At 37.0% G+C, this 24846-nt stretch overlaps 1 protein-coding gene across 24 annotated transcripts in view; it reads right to left on the bottom strand.

The window, feature by feature from the left end:
* The window catches only part of LOC129787244 (collagen alpha chain CG42342), a 74117-nt gene that overhangs the window by 48430 nt on the left and 841 nt on the right, over positions 1-24846 (bottom strand). For 14 of the 24 annotated variants that reach the window (XM_055822654.1, XM_055822671.1, XM_055822662.1 and 11 more), the window contains exon 2: positions 23692-24323. In XM_055822654.1, coding sequence (XP_055678629.1) covers positions 23692-24070 — 379 coding nt within the window. In that variant the 5' untranslated portion in view covers positions 24071-24323. Of the gene's footprint in view, positions 1-23691; positions 24349-24846 lie in introns of all 24 variants that reach the window. The other 10 variants (XM_055822657.1, XM_055822655.1, XM_055822664.1 and 7 more) reach the window with 2 other exon arrangements.

Here is a 24846-nt window from a genome sequence, read left to right as displayed (position 1 = left end):
TTCAAAATTTTCAAATTTATTTAATTTTAATTTTATTTAGATAGCTTCAGTAGTGCTAACAAATAGTCGGGAAATTCTTAAATTCACTGGAAAAAATGCAAAATTTCTTTAAGCAAAAGTTGTAGGACCTGAAGAAGGAAACAACAATCTCCGAAACGCAATGCCAATTAAAATTGCGGAAAATAGAAAAAGCTCACATCTCGTATTTTACTTGTTATCTAACAGATCGAGAAAATTCATAAAATGATCCTTTTCTCCAGCTCAAATCTAAATCCACAGAAAACACATTATATATAGTAAAGTAAGTATATAGTCTGGGCCATCTTGGAGGGCATGAACGGAGGGGGGCTCTAATTCAGGAATTACGTTGACATCAAAACACACACACATACACAATCACATTTCACCCTGAGAGCCTGATTTACGACTCTGAGCCTCCACCAGCATTGTCTGCGAGGAGGGTATGAGAAAAAAATTTCTATAGTCCATAGAATCGACAAGTTGAATTCTCCGCAGTGATTAAGTGTTGTTTGCGGAAAGCTCTGCTTTTCATTAAATGGGATTTCTTTTCCACACGCAAACCAATTTTTCTCGAAAATGTGTGTGTGTGTGGTGCGACACGCTTCGGAAGGCCCGTGAAAGGCGTTGAAATCGATCAAGGATGAGGGGGTGGGTGGCTCGACGCTATATATACACAACCCTTGGTGATGGTGAAATTAATTTTGTCAAAAACTTGGGCAAAACTCCATCATAACAAGTGATTGTGGGGTGAAAAGGCACTGCTGGTGGTGCGCTCTGAACGCAGGAAGTTGCCGAAAGTTTTATTGAAAGAAGCCAGAAGGAAACAGGTGCCCATATAAATTAAACTCATTTCTTATACTCCCCCGAAAACTTGTGACTTTTCCCATTGCGGAAGGGAAAAAAAAAGCTCTGCGCTTCGAGACATTCCCAGCTACATACATGGAATCACAACACGCGCGGGAAAATCAGATTTTCACGAGGGGAAAGTCTTCAAAAAGTGCATTTAAGGGTGAAAAATGCAACATGAAAGCAGCGCATTGTATCGGTGAATTTTTGTGCATGATACCAACATGAGCATTTCTGGCATTTTGTGGAGAATTTTCGAGTTCTCGCAAGCTAAAAAAATTCACCTAATGAATAAAATTCTCATTTTATATTGGAAAATTGCAAAGGGAATTCCCAATAGAGAATTGACTGGGCATTCCAGCAATTCGAGGATTCTCACTTTGTCTTTTAGACGTACCTTCATTCAAAAAAAAAATAGTCTCCAACAAGCAGCATGTTTCGCTGGGAGTTTTGTTTTCGGTTTTAGAGGGAAGAATTGGACATGAATGGATTGGCGATCGCTGCAAAATCCCAGAATAATTGCTTCCAATTGCTGGCAAACCATAGGATGTGAAAAAGAGTGGAAGCCACCGCACAACAAAAAAGGCGCGGTGGATGGGATTCCAAAGCGATGTCATAAATAACGAAACATAGTGCTGGGGAAAACAGGAGGAATCGTAAAACGAGAGAAAATCATCTATCCACCCACTATATTAAAGTGGCCCATTGAAAATACATGCAAAACTAGGGCTATCGTTTTATCCAAGGATTTAGACGAGAGGGTTGGAAAATATGCGAAAATTTCCATCATCACCTTCGGGCAGAGTAGTATTCTTTGGGACTTATTGGAATTGTAGAGAAGATTGTGGAAAATAATGCAACTTGAAAGTTCTCGCATTAGAATTTTATTAAATGAATTAGAATTCTTAAAATTGTTTTAAATTTCCCACAAAAGAAAATTGAAAAATTTCATTGAAAATTCCATTTAAATTTCTTTCCCTAAATGGTTCATCCTCAATAAAGCATTTTATCCGTGGCAAGAGTTCCATGAATTGATGCTGGTGAAGTATATGGATTGGATGGGAGTAAAGTTGCAAAAGAGAGGCGGGCTTCTATTGAATATTCATAGAAAATCGTATGTAATGTCTAGGACTATCATCATTCACAGTACTGGACGCCATCGTTTCGTATATCTTCCACCAAGTCGAAGCGAGATTTATTGCCAATGACTGAAAGTGACATATTCGGAGCATTGCTAAACAGAATAGAGCCACGGAAATACATTGGGTGCAAGAACTCATTCGTTCCTAAAGTTTTTTTTTTTTGCTTTTGTTGCTGCCCCACCTGCATCCAACCTCCAGCAAATTCACCTTACACCTCCTCTTGCACTTCAGCAGCTAAAAGTATCCTACTTCTTGGCACCTGCGGGGCTTGGTAAAGGTATAAACTCTCATGCGGTGCATGGGTGGAATTTGAGAGAGAAAAAAAGTTGGAGAGTGTGAGGAAAAAATAGCAATAGCATGGAATTTCAATTGGCTTTCACCTCATCTTGTTAAATTGCCAGTTTCTGATGAATATCTGCGCAATACAAGATAACACCATACTTGGAGATTATCTATAAAACATCAAACACATACATGATGTACATTATGTACTTGCTATATATGTACATACGTTGGGAAACTTGTTGGACATTCCGCGAAATCCCACAAACATCATCCACTTCCTTAACAGCTCACAATGTTGTACCATTCCAAGTCGTGTCCCTAATAGAGCTCCTCCTATTCTCTTTCAGTGGAAATGACCTAGTTTGTAGACACTTTGTCATAATTTGCATGCAAGAAACTTCGACTCCCCCAAACCATTCGGGATTCTAACAAATGGAGCACAATAGAGGCACTCTCTTGCACTTCCATTTCCCAAATTAACCACCCGAACAGAATGTTTGAGTGAGAATTTGATCAATTAATTAGTGAATGAATAGTTTGTGCCTAATTGATTTTGCCTTGCAACACAATCGCATGGTTTTTCTTCCTACGTCACCAGAGTTGAGGCAAAAATAGATTTCACACGGAGATTCTTGCGCATTTCTCAAAATAAACTCTCGCACACATTTCGCATAAGATGGTATCAATGAAAATGCATGTAAATGTAATTTAAGGAGTTCTGTGAGTGATTTGTTTAACAGCGGGGAGGAGTGGCTAGTCGGAGAATTTTATTGTGCTTGAGAAAGGGGGTTAGCAATGAAGGGAATGATGTACCTACTTAATATCAATTTTAGTCAAGAATTTTAGGTAAAAATGTACTGGTAAGCTGACCAAGCTTACGAGAGCTGTGTTTCTTTCAGTGTACCAATTTTGTGAGAGCAAACTAGAACGCGAATTAATTCAAATACGCGCAAAGTAGGGAAAATTAGAACAGTCATACCCTAATAAATCTTTAGAAGGCTATATCTCGAGAACGGATCCATAGATTTTCATAAATTTTTTTTTTGTTTGAAAGGTCTTGAAGTCAGCTATAACATATCGAAAAATGAGAAAAATTTATGTCGCCATTTTCGAAAAATTTGAGTTCGAAATTTTCGAAAACTTTGTTTTTTTATTTTAGCGCCTCTTGTGGTCATTTCTCGAAGTTGCAATGTTCTAGACATTTGAAGGGTTTCACGAAACCTTTCATTTGCGCTTGAGTTGATCGAAATCGGACTTGTAGAACCCGAGATATGACATGCCAACTTTGGAAGGCTATATCTCGAGAACGGCGACATAGATTTTCTTCATTTTTGGCATGAAGCTAGATAATATGGTCAGCTATAACATATCAAAAAATGAAGCAAATCGATAATGGCGTTTTCGAGATATTCATCGAAAACTAATCGAAAATTTTGTTTTTGATTTTTGGCCCCCTAGCGGTCACTTTTGAAACTTCGTATGTTCTAGAGAGTTGTAGGGTTTGTTGAGATCTTTCATTTGAGCCCGGGTTGATCAAAATCGGTCAAGCCGTTTTCGAGTTATGGTCGATTTTCGATGAAAAATTGTGACAGCCATATTGACTAAACGGCTTGACCGATTTTCGAAAATGAGGTATCGTTGGAAAGGTCTTGATGGCCCCTACAACATATCAAAATTTCAGCCCTCTAGCTATAATAGCGGCTGAGATATAGCGAAAACAAAATTTTGAGGTTATTCAAAATGGCGGACGGAGGGGTGGGGGGTAAAATTTGACATCATAATCGGATGTCTTCCAGTCGATATTTAAACTTTGCCGTTTACCGCAAGTCTCTATCTATTACCGTTCTCTCGCAATTTAGCGTTATACTACGGACGGACGGACGGACGGACGGCCGGCCGGCCGGCCGGCCGGCCGGAAAAAAATTTTTTTGGCGCATACGTTTTTTGGAATGTGGGGACCCTAATTCGTGCTCATCCCAAGTTTGAGCCCGATCTGACGACTTTCGATTTTGCTCGGTACACAAAAGCTGTGTCTGAAAGAAACACAGCTAAAAATTGGTAAAACTTTTATTTTTATTTAATTATTGATTTTTTTTATGAAAATTTCAATTCTATGCTCTGTGAAGGACGTTATGCATGATCTACGGAGAAAATTTTGCAACATCTTAAATCATTTATGTTATACGGTTTAGTGATAAATGGCAAATTAATGAAAAACAAATAAAAAAGCTTATTAATTTTCCTATAAAATTCCAAGGAAAATTATTTGTCCAAACCAGAAAAATTACCTTAAAAAATTTGATTTCTTTTTTAATTTCTAATAATTTTTCAATTTGAATTATTAAATTAAAATTATTGAATTAAATTTAATAATTTGATCCTATTTACTGAAAAAGAATCTGTTAAAGGTCATTGCATACCCTCCCAGGATCCTCTCTGATTAAGAATCTATAGGATTAAAAATCAATACATGTCCTTTTAAAATTTTATTCTTACTCAACCAAAAATTCTAAGGCTAGAGAACTTTCCATTTAATTTTTTTTTTGGAAAAAAAATATAAAAAATCTTTTTATTTTAAATGATTAGCCCTTGAGATGCGCATAAAATTTATGCCGACGAGTAGAATAAGATGCAGACAAATTGCAGTTAGATATTCAAATCATGTTCAATGACAGACTCCGGCGTTCTCCTCCGACAAGACGAATCGAATTGTGGTGAAAATTGAGCAACGTCCATCAGATTTTATTGAGGAGTAAATTCCAAATGCAGTCAGCAAAATTGGCAGAGAGACAGAATGGGTTGTACATGATGAAAGTATTCAATGAATGAATAAAAAAATCTTTCATTGCATTTTTTCTTCTTCTTCATTCACCTCCTCTCTCCCAAATTTCGTTGCAGACTTTTGTGCTTGCGAACTTGTGGGAAATTTCTTCAGGGTAGTGTATGTTGGTGGTAACTTGCGGCAGTTGTAGGGGGTGGTGAAACCACCTCGTTTCCTTGTCGAAAACAGACACATTGAAATTCAGACTGTATTTCGTTGATAAAGTTCTCTTAGAGCCGGCTGGATTATTAAGGAGTCTGAGAATTAAGCCAATATCTTTGTATTCCTCCACTTCGTCGATATCTGTTTCACAACTTCCTTGATCCCAAAAGGCTCAAATCTTTCTGCCACTTTACCTCTTTCGCTCAATATGGGCGAGAGCAGACAGAGGCCTTGGCCTGTGAGACTTTTTGCTGTGCCGGGGGGTGGGTGGAATTGTGGATGGGAGCCTTTTTGGGGGAGCCAAAAGTGGTAGAAGATGAGACGTGAAAGCGAATTAAAATACAATTTCTCCTTTATATAGAACGAGAGCACAGAGAGCAAAAGAGGAAGAGTGTTTTACTCTCTTATATGTGTGAGCAAAGTCTGGCATTTTGGAGTTAAATCAAATTAAAAGGCATCTAAATACAAAAAGCCCTTATCGCATGGAAAATTCCCCTTTGATGTCAAACTCCCCGAGGAAAACGCGCAAATTTTAAAGGCCACCAAACGAATGACTGATGTGTGAGGAAACATCTCTATTAATTAGCTATATTTTGTCAAATATGTCTCTGTGGCAGCCGCCAGTTGACGAAGAAATAGTCCATGTCAAAAGACCAATATATTTTCCGCGAAAATTCATCCCACCCACATACTTTCTCTGATGAAATATCCCATCTTTTTTTATGCCGCCATTGATTGTGTTTACAATAAATTTTTCCCCTCGTCTCACCCAAGAAAAATCACAAATTTCCCAAAATAACTTTTTATTCACTGCGGAGATGAAATAATATTTCATTATGTGAGGAAGACGCAATCATAATTCTAATAATTTCGGAGGTTTTTTTTTATTATTGCTCAAGGCGCTCAAGGCACTCATGAAAGAAATAAAGAAGAGTGGATGGACCAATTTTTGGGAGTGTCTCCTCTTTGTTTAATTATTCACCTCATTAGAGTTTGTAATTGAAAAGTGAAATTATGCAATAAATGGAGCAATATTTTATGAGCAGGAATTATAGTGGGGGGAAAACTAGGACAAGGATAATGTTTTCTTGGTCTCTTCGTCAGTATAGGGTATGGAAATATATTTTATTTAAGTTCTTGCTTGTTGCTTTTAATAAAAAATAGAAGAAACATAGAGCTTTTCTAGCGTTAGTTTTAGTTTAAAAAAAATTAACGTGCAAAGCTTTAAAATTGCAGATTCAATTCAAAACAGCAGTTCAAGCCTCATTGCTTGACAATAAATTCACACAGCATCTTCCCCCGCGATCTTTTGTTGTGTTTTCCTGTGGAAAACTTTAAAGAAACTCCTCACAGCTCACCATCAACTTCCAGCCCTTTTCATAGCCACAACATTCATTTTCATTTTCTCCCCATAATGAATTCAGCAAGAAGAATTTATTATTTACCATCTATGACTGTCTCCTCAGAGAGTTTCAAGATGTTTCTTTCATTCTTTTCCCACCACCACAAGCATTGAGGAAATGTTCCTCAACGGGATTCTCGAGTAATCAATGATGTGAAAATTTATTGATTTCCATTTCAACGTCATCATATAGATGAGAAGATGGGAATAGTCTGGGTACAGCAAGCCACCCAATGTGTACAGTACAGTATACCCTTCGATTGTAGGTGGAATAATAGAGCCATAACATTGAGGGAAATTGTCCTTAATGCTGTCTCCTCTCACACCAACCCACACCACTGAGTTTTATTGTTGCTACATACTTGAAGAAAATGCTGTAGTTTCCCTTTGCTCTTCCTCTTTGCCACATGAATTTTCCATGGGATGGTTTGTGGAGGTTAAATGGAGAGAAAATAGTGGGTGGTTTCTTGGTAAGAGACGGATTTACATGAATAAGGAAAAAAACACCAGATATTCTTCATTACAGGCATATTTCATTCGGAAAAAGAGGCAAAGCGACAAAATGACGTTGGGTTGGTAATTCAATTTTGTTTTGCATTGATTTTCATAAAAGAACTAAAAGAGATTTTTAAAAGTAACACTTTTTCTCAATGTTATGAAATAAGTTCCTAAATTAAATTTTAACTTCATTTTGGCAAATTTTTGAAGCTTTTAACCCTTTAACGTCCAACGTGAAACATAAAAACATTGAAACATGAGCTCTTTTATCGCGATTTTTATTCTATGAATTTTTTTAGGGAACTTTTCTCACTCAGAACGTCTTCTTTGACCCCTTATGCGTGAATTTGATGCATTTGTAACATGGAAAAACAATTACATTCATAAATAATTGAAAAAATAAAATGTTTCACGTTTGGGTCAGCGTATGACCCAAAAAACCTTAAAGGGTTAAAGGAATTTAAATTCGTAAAAATCGAGTAGATTTTGTTGATTTTCTATCAATAATTTATTATTTCTTAAACATTAATTCATCACAATTTGAATGCTAAACTTTTTGTTTTAATAAAAAGCCAGGCATAAAACTAAAAATCAAAGAAATGTGTGTACAGATATTTCTGCGATTTTCTTTCAGAATCCCAGACAACAAAAATGTTTTAAAATTTAGTTTTTAACAACAAAACAACAACAACAACAACACACATAGCCACTTGTCCCATTACTGGGGTTGGCTTCTCACACACAAATTTTTGGCTTTGATTTTTAATGACCGGCTGCCGACCTGACGTCAACCTCAGAGAGGCATTTTTGTTGCATTGTGACTTTGTGTTAGGAATATTCCTCATTCATAAGTTTTTATCACAAGCAACGGTGCAAATTTAGTTTTTAACGTTTTTAATAATTTATTTAAAGTATTAATAATCTAAAACTATAAAAAAAACTCAAACTCATACATTAAGTAAATTATCCACAAAGAAATTCTGTTAATTTTTGAATAGCTCAGAGTGGGTTGAGTTGAGTATGCAAAAAGCACAATCCTCCCCATTTGTGGGGGAAAGCACGAAGAAATACGCGACTTTATAAAATTCAAATTTTGTCCCCATGTAACGGTATAAAATATGAGAACAATTACATCGCGCGTCTGGAAAGTACGAGAGGAGTCACATTTTAAGTGCTTGTCTCGCTTTTCTGCCAAGTTGCTGCATGGTGTGGGGTTTGACTTGTATCTCCGGGTGCTTCCCAAGTTGATGATATGGCGAACATATTTTTATGCTGTTCTGTGTCTCCCGATCATTTTACGGGCCATTGAATTCATAAATCATCTCTCCCATGTGATCCCATATGGAGGCACCGCGTCCCACTGCGTGCATAAATGAAGACGTATTAAAAGACGGTACACGGGTGCGTGAGTGGACGGAGTGGAACAATTGCTGGCAATGGGCCATACGTGAGCCAATATTTGGGGAACATACGATTTGATTTATACGACTGGGGATGCATGGAGAAGCGAGTGTAGTTGGAGAGAAGAAAAAAAATTCGTTTTATATTCCCAATCCATATATTCCAAGAGATATTGATTCTACAATCAGCTCATAAATTTCAATGGATAAACCCTCCGTGACAGACCGAAGGATATTCTTTTCCCTTTTTCGTATTTCCCTTTACACCCACCCTTCGGGCGTGGAAAGCATCTGAGTCTTGTGGATTAAGAAGATGAGATTAATTGAATGATCATTTAAGTGAGTGTAGCATGAGGAGAATATAAGCAAGTTTATTCAGTGACTAATCTCTTGAGATTTTATTGGTTGATTGAATGCGCGACGCGGTGAAATTTAATTACTTAACAGCGTCGTCGTGTATGGCAGTTTAATGTTCATCTCGTAATCTTTCAGCTGTAATTGCGTTAAGATCTCGCGTGAGGGACTCCCTGAGAAAATACAACAACACACTCCCATCAATTTATATACTGTACTATCATCTCTCCAAGCTGAAGCATTAAATGTCATCTGGGCTTTCTCAAAATTGATTCCACCAGAGATACAAATTTTACGGAAGTAAAATCATTGAAACAAAGAAAAATCCTTTGGGATTGTCGCAGGAAATTGACAAATTGAATTATGCGTCAGAGGTCGCTTAAAAGCAATGGCCATCTAGCGGGAAAATCTATTTTATTTTTTAGAAATTTTCTTAGGTCACTGATAAGTAGAAAGTATACGTTAGAATTTAAATATTTTCCTGCTCCTCAAGTATTATCAGCATGAATAATAAATAGCTCTCTCTCAGTTAATCTATGAAGAGAATTTGAGGCATAGCGTAGGGCCAAGCCTAGGTAAAGGAAAGTGAATTCCTGTCTCAACTATTAATTACATTGTAATTAATTCACAATCAATATGGCAAAATTGATACAGGCAGCTCACTATATCAACTCTACAGAACCTACAACATACATATAATTGCAAAATACCACATTGTCTGACTTGAAACATTGACGACAGAGCAATAAATTCATCCTCAAAGCAGGAAGGGTGACTCAATAAACTAAGAATGCAGGTATATACCGAGAACATTGCAGCCCTTCTAAAATAAATCACATCGTAGACATTTTGGACATTTTTCCTTTTCCTCGAGCCAACTTCCGTCAAAGAACCATTTGAATGTTTATCCCCCAAAATCAACCCAACGCAGTTGGAATGTATAATTGTCGAGCAAATAGCTGTCACTGCATCCCTTTTGGCGATAAATAATTTCCTGAAGCATGCACGCACTTTGTTGTTAATTTTCCAAGAAACCACGAAGAATTTTTTTTCAGGGGTTGTTTGTGGATTTCTAGCATATTTTGGGGGTGGAACAGGGAAAAGAGCAATTCTGCAGGGTGTCGCGCTGTTTTCTGTGTTTATTAAATAATGCATGGTGAAAATGAAACCACAAGTCTTCCATTCAATTCCCCAAACAGCAAAATGTCTCATCCAACCCCTTGTTAATCTGCACCCCCGTACGTTCATTTACAGCGAAAATGGGTGAAAATTGCAGTAAATAACAAAATTCTCGCATTTTCTGCAGCATTAACCGACGAGCAATTTCATGCGGTATGGGGTTAGTGGCGAGGGGAGATTTTAAATTTTAAATTGAATCCCATGAGGAACATCCCCGAGAGTTGGTGGGTGTGTGTAACTACACTTGGAGGGATGACACAGCTGGACAGATTTTTAATCAGCAGTGAAAAAGTGACACTGTCACCCCCTTAAAAGTTGTTAGGGAAAATGAAACTTCTCAAGCGGCGTGAAAAGCAACGTGCAAATGAATTTAATCCTTCCACTATAGTCACAGAAAATATTTTAAGCCGTTACATTTGTGAATTTGTCGAGGAAACTTTCGCATAAATTTCAGTTATATTTTCAAAATTTGACATTTGTGTTTATTATTTGTCATGAAAGTGTCAAAAAATTTGACATTTACATGAAAAAGTTTAAATTTCTTTCTTTTTTAATTTAATTTCGGCTGTTTCGGCTTAATTACAACTTTCTGTAAAATTTTAATCCCATATGAAATTCATCGGAACCACAAATTATTTTTCTTTGTCCATAAAATATTATATGTACGTATATTAATTACGTTTAATTTTTTTTTAACACAAATTGAATTTCAACGGAAAAATTATTATTCTTTTTAATTTTCTTTCTAATTTCAACCCTCTCTCTTGGTCTTTGTTCATTTGTTTAGCTGGATGGAAAACTCATTTAAAGTTTTAACAATTTTTCCTTCCCAACATCATAAGTTGAAACGCCATACCGTCATCGTCAAGCGTCTCCATCAAAAAAGGGGTTGACACATGGTTTCAGGAGTGTTTTAATCTCTTCCCAGTTCTTTTCATAACTTTTTCAGCCCACTTTCACATCACAAGGAGTCATTGAAGCTATGAAACAAAAAAAAAAATTATGAACACACTGAACCCCATGGCAGGCCCTAATGGGGATGACTTCTCCGCGAATGTCCTACATTTTTAATAAGGCCCCACTTCCTTTGGAAGATTGCCTGAAGATTCTCTAGAGATGCTTCTCCATCTATTTTATTGCTCTGCGGGAAATTTTCCACATACAATATTCATGTACGAAGCTAATTTCCCTCTGTTAGTTAACCAAGGCCAGGCGAATTTTTCATTAGCTTCTCGGTGGGTGAACTTTTATAGGGCCCGACTCTTCGACAGTGAATTGGGTAAGTGTACTTCATCAAATAAGTTTGCGGGAATGTGTTGGCAATGAAGTGTCCGGAATTAGTCATTATTCATTAGAGAATCCCTGATAAATTGAACGATGAGGGAATGCGGTGGAGGATTTGAGATTCACATTCTCTCGCAGTGATATGCCGAAAATGCTATTTACTGCCTCTTCGTGGTGAATCCAATTAACTGGTGGGGAAGCCCACACATCACAATCTCCCAATCCCAAAACTTATTCAATGGGAGTAAATCACGAAGCAACCGAAGTGCTGGTAATGCAATAAAAGAAATTACTTATTCGAAATCACTGAAATATTTCACCATCAGACGATCCCCGGGGTTGTGTGTGGGTGGATGTTGGGCAAACACTTCCATTTTCAGTGCTAAATCCAAAATATTGTCGAAAATGGCAAAAGGGCATCTTTCAGTCATGCTCGAGACTCGTGTAAGGGACCTCGTAATCCCTCACAAATTTGCATAATTGCATCGTTTACCGGCAATAGACGAAAGTGGTGAAGTAAGTTGGATGCCAAAGGGGTAAACAACTAATCTGATTTAGTTTTGAATTTTGGGAATTTTTATTATTTTATTAATGCTTGATTCCAAATCTTATTGAAGTTCAATTAAAGTTAAATAACGAAGATGATTAAAAATAATATTTTACAGATCAAGAATTTAGAATATAGAATTTAGAAATTCTTGAAGAAAAATTTGAGTCATTTTTGTGGCGCCTTGAATAGTGGGGTGCCACAGGGGCTTTGGTCAACTCCTCCAGTAACCTCACCCTCGTCCTCGAACTAACCTAAAGAGCACTTTGAGCTTGCAGCCATACCCGCACAAGGCTGAGCTCCGACTAACTCTCTCTACACTCATCAGCACTCTTTGCTACTCTCTCATCTAATTACTTTCTCAGTGCTCTCCTACATTCTCTTGAGTATTCTTTTATTCTCTCTCTCCTATTTGAGGGTTGTAACCTGGAGGCAGAAGCCGTTGCCGAGGGAAGGGCAGCCGTTACAGTTACCGCCAATCTAAGGGTACTCACTCTATGAGCAGGTTAATATTCGTTGGATAGTGAGTCGGGTGCTACATTTTTAACTCAAAAGTATTAAATTTATTTAAATTCAAAAAATAATGTTTAAGTCATAGAACCCAATGAACGTGAAAGGGTTCAACTCTTCTTTCTTTTTTAAAATCTTTATGTTCGTCTGATTTTTCTCAATGAATCTAATTGTGAAAAGCAAAATGTTAAAACTGAAAAATTTTAAATTCGATTCGGAATAAATACATTAAAATAGAATCTAAAACATAGCTACTTATCCACCCTCTCAAATTATATGGAAAATGTAGTTTTCACTCGAAATCTTCAATTTTCTCCAGAGAAAATTCATCTCTTCACCCCATACCCATCAGGGGGAAGAGGACAACGACAGGAGCAGAGGAAAACCATGGAAAGTTGTAATTTGAATAATGTCCATAATACAAAATGATTCAATTTGACTTTCACTTCATCCTTCCACCTGCTGTATGTTTGTCCAATTTTCATACATTTGCCATCGCATTGCTGTTTTGCCAGCGATTTGCCACAAACAATTCACTCTGTGTGGATGAACAAATTCTAAATGGCACTTCTATGGTAATTTGCAAGACGAAGAGGTACCACATAGAAATTTTATGGTGGCATGTGGTAAATATTTTCGCCTTCGTGTGATTCACGCGAAGAGGATATTCTTGTTTTTGCAAAATGATTTTTCCGCGAAATCTCTGTTTATTTGTGTATCTTTTGTAAACCACAAAATCACCCATAAATGCTCACTCACCTCTGTGTATATATAAGATGATGTCTGGGTGGGAGATCTCCAGAGGAAATGACATCAGATTGACTGAGCAATTTTCTTAAGAAGCTTGTTCACCGAGGGAAGAGTACATGGTATTGGTTTAAGAGGGATCCCAGGGGAGCGAGGTGAGGCAGAGTGTGGGTGATATTTCATCAGAGGAAGGAAGTGGTGCTATCGAGGAAATAATGTGGTTGTAATAGGGAAAGGATTTCCGAGCTGTTAATCTTTGGATCCATCTCCGAGAAAATTCACGACACCCCCTCGCATACATATACCCTTAAGGATGCTCGTCAAGTATAATTCAGGATAGAACATCTCCCCCTCTTTTGTTCCCCAAAAGCATATCCAATGTGAGGCATTTTCGGTGGTGTCAGGTATTCCAGAGGGGACCAACATTGATCAATTTTATGATTCCATCATCAGCAGCCACCCGATGGTACCATTTATCATACATGGATGCTTCTGAATTTCCACAGAGAGACACCTGAACACACACACACACTCACACATGGGACCTCCAGGGAAGGAGAGGGGGGGGGCTTATAGAAAGTCTCTCCTCATACGCGTTCAGGAAGTTTTTCCGTTTGATGTTGAACATCACTTGAGGATGAGTGAGAAATGCTAAACATTGTAATTACAAAGTCAAGAAAGGTTTTCCCGTACCTTCATTTTAGACGCAATTTGAAGAAAAGCAAATATTTTCTGATGTTCTATCAGGTATTGAAGGGTGGGGGGGAGGTTGACTAACAACTTAGGTAAATTTTCTAAATTGAAAGGTTTTTAGGATACTTTTTACAACAAATATTCGCATTAAATTGAATTAAAATGAATCTAAGAAATGGAGGTTTAGGGTCTTTAAAAATATTATTTAACGTCTTTAAAAGTTCCTTAAACTAAACCGTTATCAAGATGTAAACTCAATTTATTTAAAACTAAAAAATAAATAGTAAAGAAAAAGGTTAGACACAAGATTAGACATCAGACTCAATTCGTAAAGATTCTAAGCCAAGAACTTCATCCAAACTTTATTCGTATCATAAATCAGAAGTGCAATCCGGTCTTAATACTCAAGGATTTGACTAAACTTTCTCCCCCAAAAGGAAAGTTACATAAAACAGACAATTACCGTAATTCTTAGAGACTTTGAAGCCCCTTCCCTCATGCCCTTCAATACACTCTGTTTTCCCTTTTTGCCAATATACACCCCCTAAGCCATGCGAAGTCAATTTTGGAAAGTGATTTTCCCATATGGATCAACATTTTTATTTTATCACCAATTTCCACTCAATTCCATAATTTTCCATCGCTAAAGTGAATTTACTGCAAATTTTCGCATCGGGCAGCGGGCAAATTAGCGCGCACTGAATGCACACAGCCCTAGATGGAAATTAGTGGAGCAATTGGGGAAGAATTCGCAGTGAAATTAGTGCAGCGATAAAATTAATGACGGCTGAGACTGGATGAGTAATTGAGTGGAATTAAGCGTAGCTCAGACTTTGGGATTACACTGACATGTGTTGCTTCTTTTTCCGCACTTTGCCTCATCGTCAATTAGCCAAAATGCCATTTATTCTCATTGGAGTCTCCCCCCGCGTCTTGCTACCACCCCCACACAAGAATGTTCCACCCAAGCGGTGAAAAGCAATCAGCAAGTGCAACATTTCTCTATTACTCCCTAAACTTCCTGGAAAACATGGGATAGCCTGGGCTGGGAAGGAAAAGGTATGATGTAAAAATCGAGCGACTATGCAACTAAATTCTCATCAGAAAGTAGAATCAATGTTGAAAGGTGGGGGTTGATATGCTGAAGGGAGAAATTAAATAGTCTTGCTGATGTCGAAGGAACGATGGGGTGTAATTGAAGAAAATGGAATTGGTGTTTGTTTGTCCAATCCTATGCTTCTGTCGGACACTGGAATTCATTTATATAGAACGAGAAAAGAGAAAAAAAAAACTCCACACGAGCGTATGCGAATTCATTCATCCACATACTTTTATTACCCAATCTCGCCTGTCTCTTGGGGGAAAACAGAGAAGATTTGCAATTAATCGTTGCTTGAGGCAAATGAATTTTCTTCTCTAGAAGAATTGAAGAAATTATCACAAGAACTGTTAAAGATAAGAATTTTTTTTCATGTAAAAATATTTCCTTTTAATTGTTATTCCATTTAATTTAATTTAATTCTGGATTTTTATTCAAAGAAATTCAAGAAAAAAATAGTCTCTTAGTCGGAAAAAATATTCCATTTAAATTCATTTTTCCATAAAATCTTCTCAGAATTTTTCTTCCTAATATTTACAAATATTCTAGAATTTTTATTAGAATATTTCTTAAGTTAGTTTGCAAAAAAGCTCAAAATTAAAATATCCAAAAAGCTTTTAAGAGTAGCACATGGCAAAGTTCCACAACTTTCAACCTAATCTTTTTTATGCGAACTCCTCCAGTTCCGATAGAGCAATTCCTCCCATATCCACACCGATTAAGGCGAATTCTCTCTACGACCTATTTAGGGGATTCCTCCCTGCAATCTCGGGGGACATTTTTCTTCTCCGCAATCTGACGAGGGGACAATATTGCGTATACCAGGGACGAATAGTGCGTGCCGAAATGCTGCGTTATTGGCCAATTTTGGGATTAATATTAGATGCTCTTTGAATACTTTGGCCCACCCCGTCCCCATGGCCCCACACACATTCACCCCCCCAAAAAGAAGTTCGTACAATGTGGATTTATGTGAGTGATACTTTGTGCTTATGACCCAGGCATGATGAAAAGAAATCTGACGAATCTTTTTCCGCACTTTTGCTCCCATTTCTTGGTTCTTGTAGAAGTTTTCTCCTTTCGACGCTAACCATATCGAGAAGATAAATATTTAATGTAAGGAACATGGGATGGTTTCTTTTGGACTCTCTTGACCACTCAACTACGTGACAGTGTCGAATTTTCATCTCAATTATTGTGAATTTCCGCATACATAAATTAAATGGGTTTTCCCTGAGTCCCATCCTGCAGGAAATCCCCTCAGAAATTTTATCTTTTGCCAAACCTGAGTGGAATTTACAAGTAGATGGGAAAGAAAGAGTTTTCTTCTTTTTTTTTCGGGCAACCCAATGTCTAGCTCGTATCCTTCCTCGTGGAAGCAAAGGAACGGATGCTATATATAAGGGAAAAAGGGCTAAAAGATAGGAACTTCAATCTTCCCTCAATCAATATTTTATTATCTGCAGAAGTTGCCTAATTTCGAGTTACGTGATTCACAGAATCAATGATGCACTTTGACTTCATTGTCTGCTAGCAGTGAATTAAATTAACTGCCAAAAGAAAACTTCATCACTTTGGTGGAAAAATCACTCATTTGCACACCATTACGCCTAATGTACACAACCACAGCAATATTTTCAGAAAGAACCAGACAAAACTGAAGTTTGTGAGTAAATTTGTGATTATTTCTAGGTCATATCTCATTCTAAAGCATCTCATTGGCAGTTTATTTTAATGGGCATAGTGTCAGTATTTTCTCAACAACCTCTCACACCACGCGATTGCTTTCACACTCCAAGCGATATTTTCCATCTGCGAGGAATATCATTTCAGACAATTTATTCACAAGTCACAATATTTATGGGATTATTTTATTTTGCTAGTTTATTGTGGATGTAAACAGAAATTATTTATGGTGGAAGTAATAAAAATATATATGTATGAAATAAATTTACGTGGAAAGCTGTGAAAATGTGTGGCGATGAAAGAAAATATTCTTAGGAAATTACTTCATTTCCAAAAAAGCTCATTTGTTGGGAAAGTTCACATAAAACTGTAAGATAGAGAACTTATTCTCTTTATTATTTATAGTGTAAAAATTTTCCATAAAAACCTTGTTTGAAATGGGAAAATAAATTCTTCTTCTTTAGTGGAAAAGAAGTCTATTCAAGCTTTAGCAAAATAAATAAATTTAGCAAATTTTCCTGCCAAAAAAACTATGATGCTGTTTATCATCAAAGCATAATCAATATAACATTTAATGTGGCACAATTTCCTAAAACATAAACTAAAAGACCTTACGGTTTTTATCCATCCAACTAAGCAGATCCATGACTAAGCAAACACAGTGTGGTGGAAAAAAATCAAACACATTTCTCTTGTGGATCATCACCCTCGTCGTCAGTAAATCAAATATTAACCAGCATTATGCTAAAGAGCTTCTCTCTCTTATGTTTCTGTCCACATAACTATGAGGAATGTATGCATCTCAAATGGAGGAGCAGCGAAAGAGAACGAAAAAAACGCTATAGGGTCCACAAGAGTGCCGGGACAAATTGAAAAGGCATGGGAGAGTGTCAAGAATTAGACAAATCTTGATCCCACTTAGCTGTGGTTGATTCCAATCCTCATGATGGTAAATTGGTGTGTTGTATATGGCTAGTATGGCGTGACTGAAAGCCATTCATTCTCGCAACCGGAACAAGTGGATTGGCGCCCACCCACTATTTGTTTCGGTTGGCAAAAAAAACTCCCAAGTGAGGGTGGGGGGAGGAATTTATGGGAGATTGAGTGAAATGATTAATTTGAATTTATAGCACAGGTTTTTTTTTTTGCAAAAGATGAGTGTGGGGCTATATTGAATGCTTTGTGTGGTGCTCTTCATCTCACTGAGCACGGAAATCATGCTTAGCAGGTGTGAAAGATAGGTACGGCATACACCCGCTATAAATTCAATCACTGCCCGTGAATGGATTAAGTGGGATGGAGAGTCAATGGATCGGGGTTTTAATCTCTAAGCGATGGTTTGTTTGTCATTAATTTTTTAAGTGAAGAAAATTGAGAAAATAAATTGAAGGAGAAATTAATTTAAACGACAGTTTAATTAAAAAATTGTGATTTTCTATTTTTATCTTTTTTTTAAAATTATTTAAATTAAACAAGAAATGAATTCTTTTTGATTATAAAAGCTTCTTTTAAAACGATTCAATTCTAAAACTGTGAAGCACCATGTGAGCTTTATTATATACATAACATAGAATAAGCTTTTCAGAAATATATTTTTTTTTGCATTTTTCTACGGAATCCCTTTTCTATGACTTTCAAAACAATTTCCCCATTTGGCGTGTTTCTTGATAAACAATGCATAAAGTGAATTTACAATTTTGAATGAAAAATAAATATCAAAATGGTTTGTAAAGTCAAGTAGAGAAAAATGAATTATTCAGAGACATTTTCTCCCACAAGCTTTCCATGCTAAAAAAAAGCTCTCGAGTAAAAATTATACTCAAACTTCTGACAACTTTCCTGCAAAAAAAAATATGCTGCTTTTCTTTTCTCTCTATATGTGGAAACATTCGTGCAAATAAACATTTTGTGAGAAGAGCCGCAAGTTTTTCATGATCTCTATCCCGGATGCGCATTGAGGCTACTTTGAAGCTGAATTGCAAAACTCATTGGAATTGATTGCTTTCTGAAGCATTTCATGTTCAAGATCAAATGGAGGGAGATGATTTTGTCCAGATGTTCCCAGAAGTCAAAATTCCAGTCTCGAACACGTAGAAGTTGTTGCTTGGAGGATGGTTTTGTGTGCTTTGTCTCATGTTGGTTGCTTCTTTGGCACTTTGGAGTTGGGTAGAGTACAACACACAAGTTTCTCACAAAGTGTGGTCAAAGGGCTACGTATGTACAGTTTGGTTTATGGCGGAGGGTGGTTTTTGGTTCAAATTTTCAGGGTGGAATAAATCATCTGAATCACGCTCATGGGTTTTTCACCACCCTCCCTCCCTCGCCCTTCAACTAAACTTCCAACATTGTGTGTATGCCGTCAAATGGTATTCAATAAAAACTCAAAACTCCTTCTTCAAACCAAACTCCTCGAGACACCAGAGTTCCATTTCACCCCTCACGCGTGGGGGTGGATGGGGAAATGTAGATGAAAATGTGACAGTGCTTAAGGCCCTTCCCGAAGCACACAGACACACAGGATTGGGAATATATCCCGAAAGGAATGTCATAAGCTCGACATTTACATATTTTATACCACACGACATTCATCATATGGCGCGCGAGATGTCTTGTCTAAGATGATGACTTCTCACTCCTCGTGCATGGATGAAAATGGGAAAATCTCCCCAAACCACAACACCGCAGTATTCGTGAGATTGTCTCAGGGCGGAAAATAAAAACGATTGGCCCATGAAATGTGTGAATTCACCCTAATTTCATTTCTCTAAATTTTCTTATTCATCGCCAGTCTCCACTGTCAATAAATCATTTTTTCCCTTTGCCTTTTTCTCCGTACATTCACTTTCCTCTTTTTGGTGGAAAAAGTGAGTTTGAGGTGCCGCAAACACTGCGGAAAAATATTGAAGATTTTTTGATGTTGAGGAATGAATTTAAAATATTATCTAAGACATTTGAAAAATCAGTTTGTATCGTTTCGAAGACATTTGAGTCATATTATTGAGAAATAAAATTACTTCAAAAACTTCTTAATTCAATTAAGAAGAGATTTCGCATAATAAATGACAAGATAACGAATTTAATTTTTTAAGGTATTGTGTTCTTTTATTTTCTTTAAGTTTAAAGGAATTAGAGAAATAATTGTGGTAGGTAGTGGATTCGAGTGGGTCATCCTATAAAACTTATTAAATCCTCCTTTACAAACAAACCCGGAGACATTTTCTTAAGAAAAATTCTTTTAAAGAAAAATTTTCAATTAATTGAAAACTTTTAATATTAAAATTAATCATCAGTAAAGTCTATTAATTTAGGCATTTTTTGGAAAAATCTTTTTATAAGAAAATTTGTTTTTAATTTGTTTATTTTCTACGATTCTCAATTATTGCTAAAAATGATCACGTTAGAAAGACTTTTGGTACTTCACTTGAACTCAAAAGAAATCTGAACTTCAAGTTCTTGAAAAAAGAAAGCAAAATATTTTTCTCTCAGTGATGGGAAGATGTTCGTGTCTTGTGAGAGTGTAAAGGAGGAAGGAATAAAATGAAAAAGTGCAAATTCTTCCACCCCCTTTTGCTGTGTGTTGTGTCTCTGCACGAAATCGTCATACTGTCTGTATATTTCATCTTTTCTCCCCCTCAACGACTCTTCCTCGTTGGCAAAAGAATTACAGGGTGGAAGGTGTAGCACTTGATTCGCAGCACGTGGTCCACAAATGCGAAGGGGAACATCAAGCCAAACAGTCAGTTCGAGGAGTTTTCTCTCGAGGGGAGCTCCTTGTGGGGTGTAGGTACCATTGACGAGTGTCTCGAGAGTGCATCATCAGGGGTTTTTTCCTCGCCCCATCCCCCTCCTCGAAATCTACGCCATTTAATATTCATTTGGCATACAGAGAAGAACACCCGGTGTACAACATTCATCGGCACATTAGGCGCGCACCTTTGGGATTCTTCTCGCCTGCATGCCATCATCCTCGTGCACTTCCACCACCACCTCCCCCCCACATTGTAGGAAGTTATATTCATCCCCTACCCCTGTATTCGCTATAGAGCTTTAAGAGAGGCTTAAATATATATAGCTTTTAGCCGAAAGGTAAAGTCACCCCTCAGTGGAAGTTGCGCGGGTGTGGATTCCAAGAGAATAATAACCACATGGTAATTTATTTCCCATCCACAATTTCAAATCACACCGTATGCAATTATCCTACATATCGACAGGCAGAATAACAAGGGAATTCGGAGATAACACAAAGAGATAATTTCGTTATTAGTTGGTATACCACAGTCGTGGCATACCAAGTATTGTAATCATCGGAAAAACCGACCACCTCAGATCGGGCTCAAACTTGGTATGAGCACGTTTTAGACATCCCACATTACGAAAATGGTGGTGGAAAATTTTTGATCCGGCCGGCCTGCCGGCCTGGACTCCACATTTCGCCTTATATCTCGAGAACGGTAACAGATAGAGACTTCGCGTTTGAAGTTTTCTATAGAAATGTGGGTGTAAAATTTCATTTTTTCACATTTTCAAAATTCAAAATGGCCGCCGTCCGCCATTTTGAAATACCGGCAACCACTTCCCTTATAGTTAGAGGTCTGAAATTTTAGTATGTTGTAGTGCTCAGTGAGACGTTTTCGTCGATAACTCATACTTGGAAATCGGTCAAGCCGTTTAGCAAATATGGCGGTCTAAAGCAAAAAGTGTTTTTTCGATATAACTCGAGAACGGCTTGACCGATTTTGACGATCTTGGTATCAAATGAAAGGTTTCAAGAAGCCCTACAAATATCTAGAATATTCCAAGTTCCAAAAACATCCGCAAGAGGCGCTAAAATCAAAAACAAAAATTACCTAACTTTAAGGGGCTATATCTCCCAACATCTGTTATAGATTTCCTTTAAATTTTGATATGTTGTAGCCTGACTCAATATCTTTTACCAGTCCGAAAATGAAGAAAATCTATGTCGCCGTTTAGAAGATATAGCCATTTGAAAAATTCTTGAATTTGAAAAGTTCTAAGAGCCATATCTCTTGAACCGCTTGACCGATTTTGCTCATCTTAGTATCAAATTAAAGGTTTTGCAAAACTCTACAACTTTCTAGAACATCAGAAACCTCTAGAACCATTCCTTTAGGACGAAAAGTGCAAAAAACTGTTTTTGTTGAACAAAAATCCGCCATTTTGTGTTCTGGAGGTGACCTTGGATTGTATCGAAATATATGTCAGATTATAGCTTATTTCAATACCTTTCCAGAAATAGTCAAGAAATTTCTGTATGTGCAATAGAACTTGAGATATAACCATTTTTGTCTTTCGAATTGATGAATTTCATAAAAAAAAATCACCTTTGCCTACTAATACTACTCACAAATTAAATTACAACGCATAGACTGACCCATCCGCGTTGTGGTATACCAACTCTAATAACTGGTCGCGTTATGATTGACTTTCTGTATGCATTGAATGCAACCATTTATGCGCAGAATACTGATGTTTATCGTACAAGAAGATTGAACAGAATGCCAGAACACATGAAATTCTGGGCATTATTGGGGGATTAGAGGTCATTAACGTTTCTGCTTTTTATTCTAAAAAGAAATTGGGCAATTTGCCAAAACGTTCCAAATTTATTTTTATCTTATTTTTGCCAACAAGATGCAAAAGTTTGTGGGGCAATTTTTATACCAAGTTTACTATATTTGCTGTACTATATGCTACTATTCCATACACTGTAAAATTTAATTTCGATGTAATTACCAATATTCTTTATAGTAAGGGATGGAACACTGTGCCAAAAATTGGTTGTTTTTTTTTACGAAAATTTCAATATTGTGAGATTCAAATTTTTATTATTTTATTGATTGAAAATTAAATCAGAAACAGTCCAGAAAAATTTCAAAGTCTTTTAGATCATCCCTTAATTTAATCATAATTTTTAAACCTTCAGAGTAAGAAAAAATACCCAAAATTATCTTCAATCCATTTTTTTTTTTGCTAAATTGGTCCTCCTTAACTCAATTTCACTCACGTTTTGCCTTAAGCTTTTCACAAATCTCAAGGGGTATTCGTCAATTTGTGCTTTAAAAGAAAATTTGCATTTAGAGTGCATTTTTTCTGTACCCTGAATTTCACGCCACAGCATCTCACCCTTGTGGTGGCTTTCCCATGGGGACATCCTCTCAGTGGATTTGCAAGAAATCTTAGAGTGAAGCAGTGCATGAATATTGTCTGGGTTGTCCCTTAAGTTGCCCATCGCAATGGGGTGAAAAATGTGATTGAGATTAACGTGTCATAAAATCTCTGTTCAACGACAATCTCCGTGGGAATTTGTCGAAATGAGGAGAAAAGGGAAAATTCCTCTTCAGCTGTGCCATTAGGGCATGGCAATAACAATGAGGCAATCTCTTTCACATAGCACACCACTCGCTCGCAGACAACTCTCTGCCACAGAGTGATTGTCTGATGAGAAAATGTGTCGAAGATGATGGGAATGGAGGAACGTGAAAGAAGTCCTTGGGATTGTGGGTTTAAGAGGTTTTTATCTGGGTTGGGATGGGTTGACTGAATTTGTCGGATATATCGTTGAATTCGAGTGGATTTGGTTACAATACGTTAAAGATTGTGAGGAGGCTGAGTTATGTTTCGAAGGAATGTTTTTTTACTTTCATTGATCTTTGCCTTATTGGTTTTATAGGCTTAAAATTCATGTGCTTTATGTTTGATCAATTGTAAATTCTCTTATTTGGAGGAAAAACCAAGGGAAATTGATGGAAAATTCTGCTAAAGACTGATCACAAAATTCAAAGGAAAACGGAATTCAATGAAATAAATGAATGAAAATCATTCGAGAACATACTAACAAGTTTGAGCATCGAATCCCAATCCGAGAACATTTTAAATCCCACCAACATTGTGCAAAAAAGCTTTGTGTTTGGCAATGTAATTTACATTTTGCAACTGACAGGCGACAGAGTGGATATTTCCGCGTGAATTCATAAAGCAAATAAAGCTATTTTACCTGCTGGGCAGATGCATTCCCCCGCCGATTGCACAGACGCCTGCCTCCTGTACCGGGCAACCTGGAGTTGGGAGACATCCCGTCGCAATCTCTGCATTTCTGGCACCTGAAGTTTCAACTTCCGAACAACATCCACCACGTCTGACACGTCAGGATCGACAAATGCCTGCGGCAGGTGCTGGAATTTGGATTCGAGCACCGATATCCTTTCGTCGAGGTGCCACAGATGCCGTATCCTCTCCTCAATGTTGCTCTGTTGCACATTGGAGTACAGTGAGGCACCGATTGACGAAATGCACAGCACACAGAGGACACAATTCACAATATATGAACCCCACGTGGTGGCACGCTCTTCGGGGATTTTCTCAGATTTCCCCATTTTCACCGCACTCTGTGGCGTCTCTTTGGGGGTGGTCTGAATGGGGGGGGGGGAGGACTTCTTCTACAGTCACTAGCGATTTCTCACACACATCACTTTCATCATTTCCACTGGGAACGTACGATGGGATGGGCTCTATTGACACGCTCCGATGCCGCTCATAGCTCTTGTCTCGCCCACGTGAAAAAGCCCTTGCCTTGGCTCACGCCTAGGTGGGTTTTTTAGGATGTTCTCACAGGAATTCGTAAATCCCCTACCCAAGTAATAATACTCTTAGGCTAAATTTTGGTTTGAAAACCAAATATGTGATAAGCTTTTGAGATTTATGTTGGCTGTGATTCTTATGTAGATGTTTTTATGCTATTAAATATGTGCTTTATAAAATCAATAAATTCGTTTGAAGGTTTCATTTGATTTAAAAATTGTTTGAGAACGAATTGAATTAAAGAAACTAATTAGAGTCTATTTTAATTCAGTGAATAGTCTGAATTAACGGTTTATAATTTATGGAAAATTTATTTAAGTTCATTTAGAACTAAGAAAAATCGAATAAATCGATGAGATAGATTCCGCTCTAATAATTGAGGACATTCTTTTCAGTAATTTAAGAAGACTTTCATAATTTAAATATGTAGTTATAATTATCTTTTTTTTTAATTTAAAATTTATTTAAAAAAGTTATTTTAATGTTCGAATTTTCTTAAAGATCTTTTTTTATAATTCGAAATATTTTTTTTTTAATCTTTCGTAACTTGTTTCATCAAAGTGCCAGAAGG

This window comes from Lutzomyia longipalpis, chromosome 1 (genome assembly GCF_024334085.1).
Source record: "Lutzomyia longipalpis isolate SR_M1_2022 chromosome 1, ASM2433408v1".
Lineage (NCBI taxonomy): Eukaryota > Metazoa > Arthropoda > Insecta > Diptera > Psychodidae > Lutzomyia > Lutzomyia longipalpis.
Note: the sequence above shows the minus strand (reverse complement) of the source record. Positions and strands in the feature narration are given on the sequence as shown.